This window comes from Cyprinodon variegatus, unplaced genomic scaffold (genome assembly GCF_000732505.1).
Source record: "Cyprinodon variegatus isolate N-32 unplaced genomic scaffold, C_variegatus-1.0 Scaffold1235, whole genome shotgun sequence".
Classification (NCBI taxonomy): domain Eukaryota; kingdom Metazoa; phylum Chordata; class Actinopteri; order Cyprinodontiformes; family Cyprinodontidae; genus Cyprinodon; species Cyprinodon variegatus.
The window spans coordinates 170,993-172,272 of NW_015151688.1; the positions used below are offsets into that span (position 1 = coordinate 170,993).

The 1,280-nt window shown below is 37.6% G+C and overlaps 1 protein-coding gene across 1 annotated transcript in view; it reads left to right on the forward strand.

The window, feature by feature from the left end:
* asb5 (ankyrin repeat and SOCS box containing 5) overlaps nt 1-1,280 on the forward strand; it is a 21,590-nt gene that overhangs the window by 7,236 nt on the left and 13,074 nt on the right. Inside the window, exon 2 of the mRNA XM_015401589.1 lies at nt 752-831. Coding sequence (XP_015257075.1) covers nt 752-831 — 80 coding nt within the window. The remainder of the gene's footprint in view (nt 1-751; nt 832-1,280) is intronic.

The window sequence follows — 1,280 nt, forward strand, 5'->3', positions numbered from 1 at the left end:
AACTGTGTGTTAGAACAATAGATGAAAGAGTGATTCGAGCACTAATCATGGTCAAACAGTTAATTCTGCACATACACGGAATAAATTCACCACAACTTCTGTTCAAAATATAAGAGTTTATTAACAAAAATCATTCAGCTCCAAGTCAAACGTATTTCAGTTTAGAACTCTTAACTAGGACTAGTAAAACTAAACTAAACTAAACTACTATGTGCAAAGAGGAAGGGAAGCACGGTTGAAAACCATATTATAGTTTACACTTTACATATTGACTTCTCTGACTTTGAAGGTTGACATTTTTCTAGCAGTATACAGCACACAACCAAAATGCATCACTTAACCAAACATCGGATGCTACAATATAGGAGCCCACCTCTTTTGAATTGGAGGTTTTATTTATCTAAATCATTGGTTTATGTAAGGGGATTTATTTAAGTGCTTTTTGAACCTCATCAATAGGTCTGCCAATAAAAGTACTAAAACCCTCATTTACTTAAACCAAGATGTTTCCCCATCTTCCCTCTTTTTCTATATGAAGCATTTATTAACAGCAGCTTGATTTATATGTGTTTTTGGAGACTAAATGGAGGTAAATGTTAAGCAGAAGCTGACTGATGTGGTCAATGTTAACGTTTAATCATTACTGTTCCATTTTGACTGACTAGCCTGAACAAGCACACTGTTGAAATATGAGTAAAGGAGACATATCAACTTTTAAAAATGAAGAATAATGCTGTGTTTTCTAATGCAGGTTCCTGGGCAGATCGCTCTCCGCTTCATGACGCAGCCTCTCAGGGTCGCCTCCTGGTCCTACGGAGGCTGCTGGCTGAGGTAGGATGTTCATAAATTTCTAATTTATAATGATTTTTTTAATATATATAAAACAAAATAAAATAGTGCATGTTAAAATAATTTACTTAGTTCAAAATGTCTTTAACCTGTTCGGCTCAAAACTGGTGGACCCAGTATTCATGGAGTGGAGAAATGGAGTGGGCGGTGTCAGTGTCTACAGCGGGAACCTCTGGTCTTAGTGTCCAGTTCTGGTCCAGAAGTAGAGGTAGAGCCCTGCTGGCGGGCCGCCAACCCAGTGAGGTGGTTGCCAAACAGAGAATCCCACATGCAGGACTGGAGTATCGGAGGACAGTGATGTGCAAAATAATATCCTGCAGACAATGAATAAATGATTAACTATTCAATTCAATTCAATTCAGTTTATTTATATAGCGCCAAATTCACAACACATGTCATCTCAAGGCACTTTACAGTTCAACCAGATCATA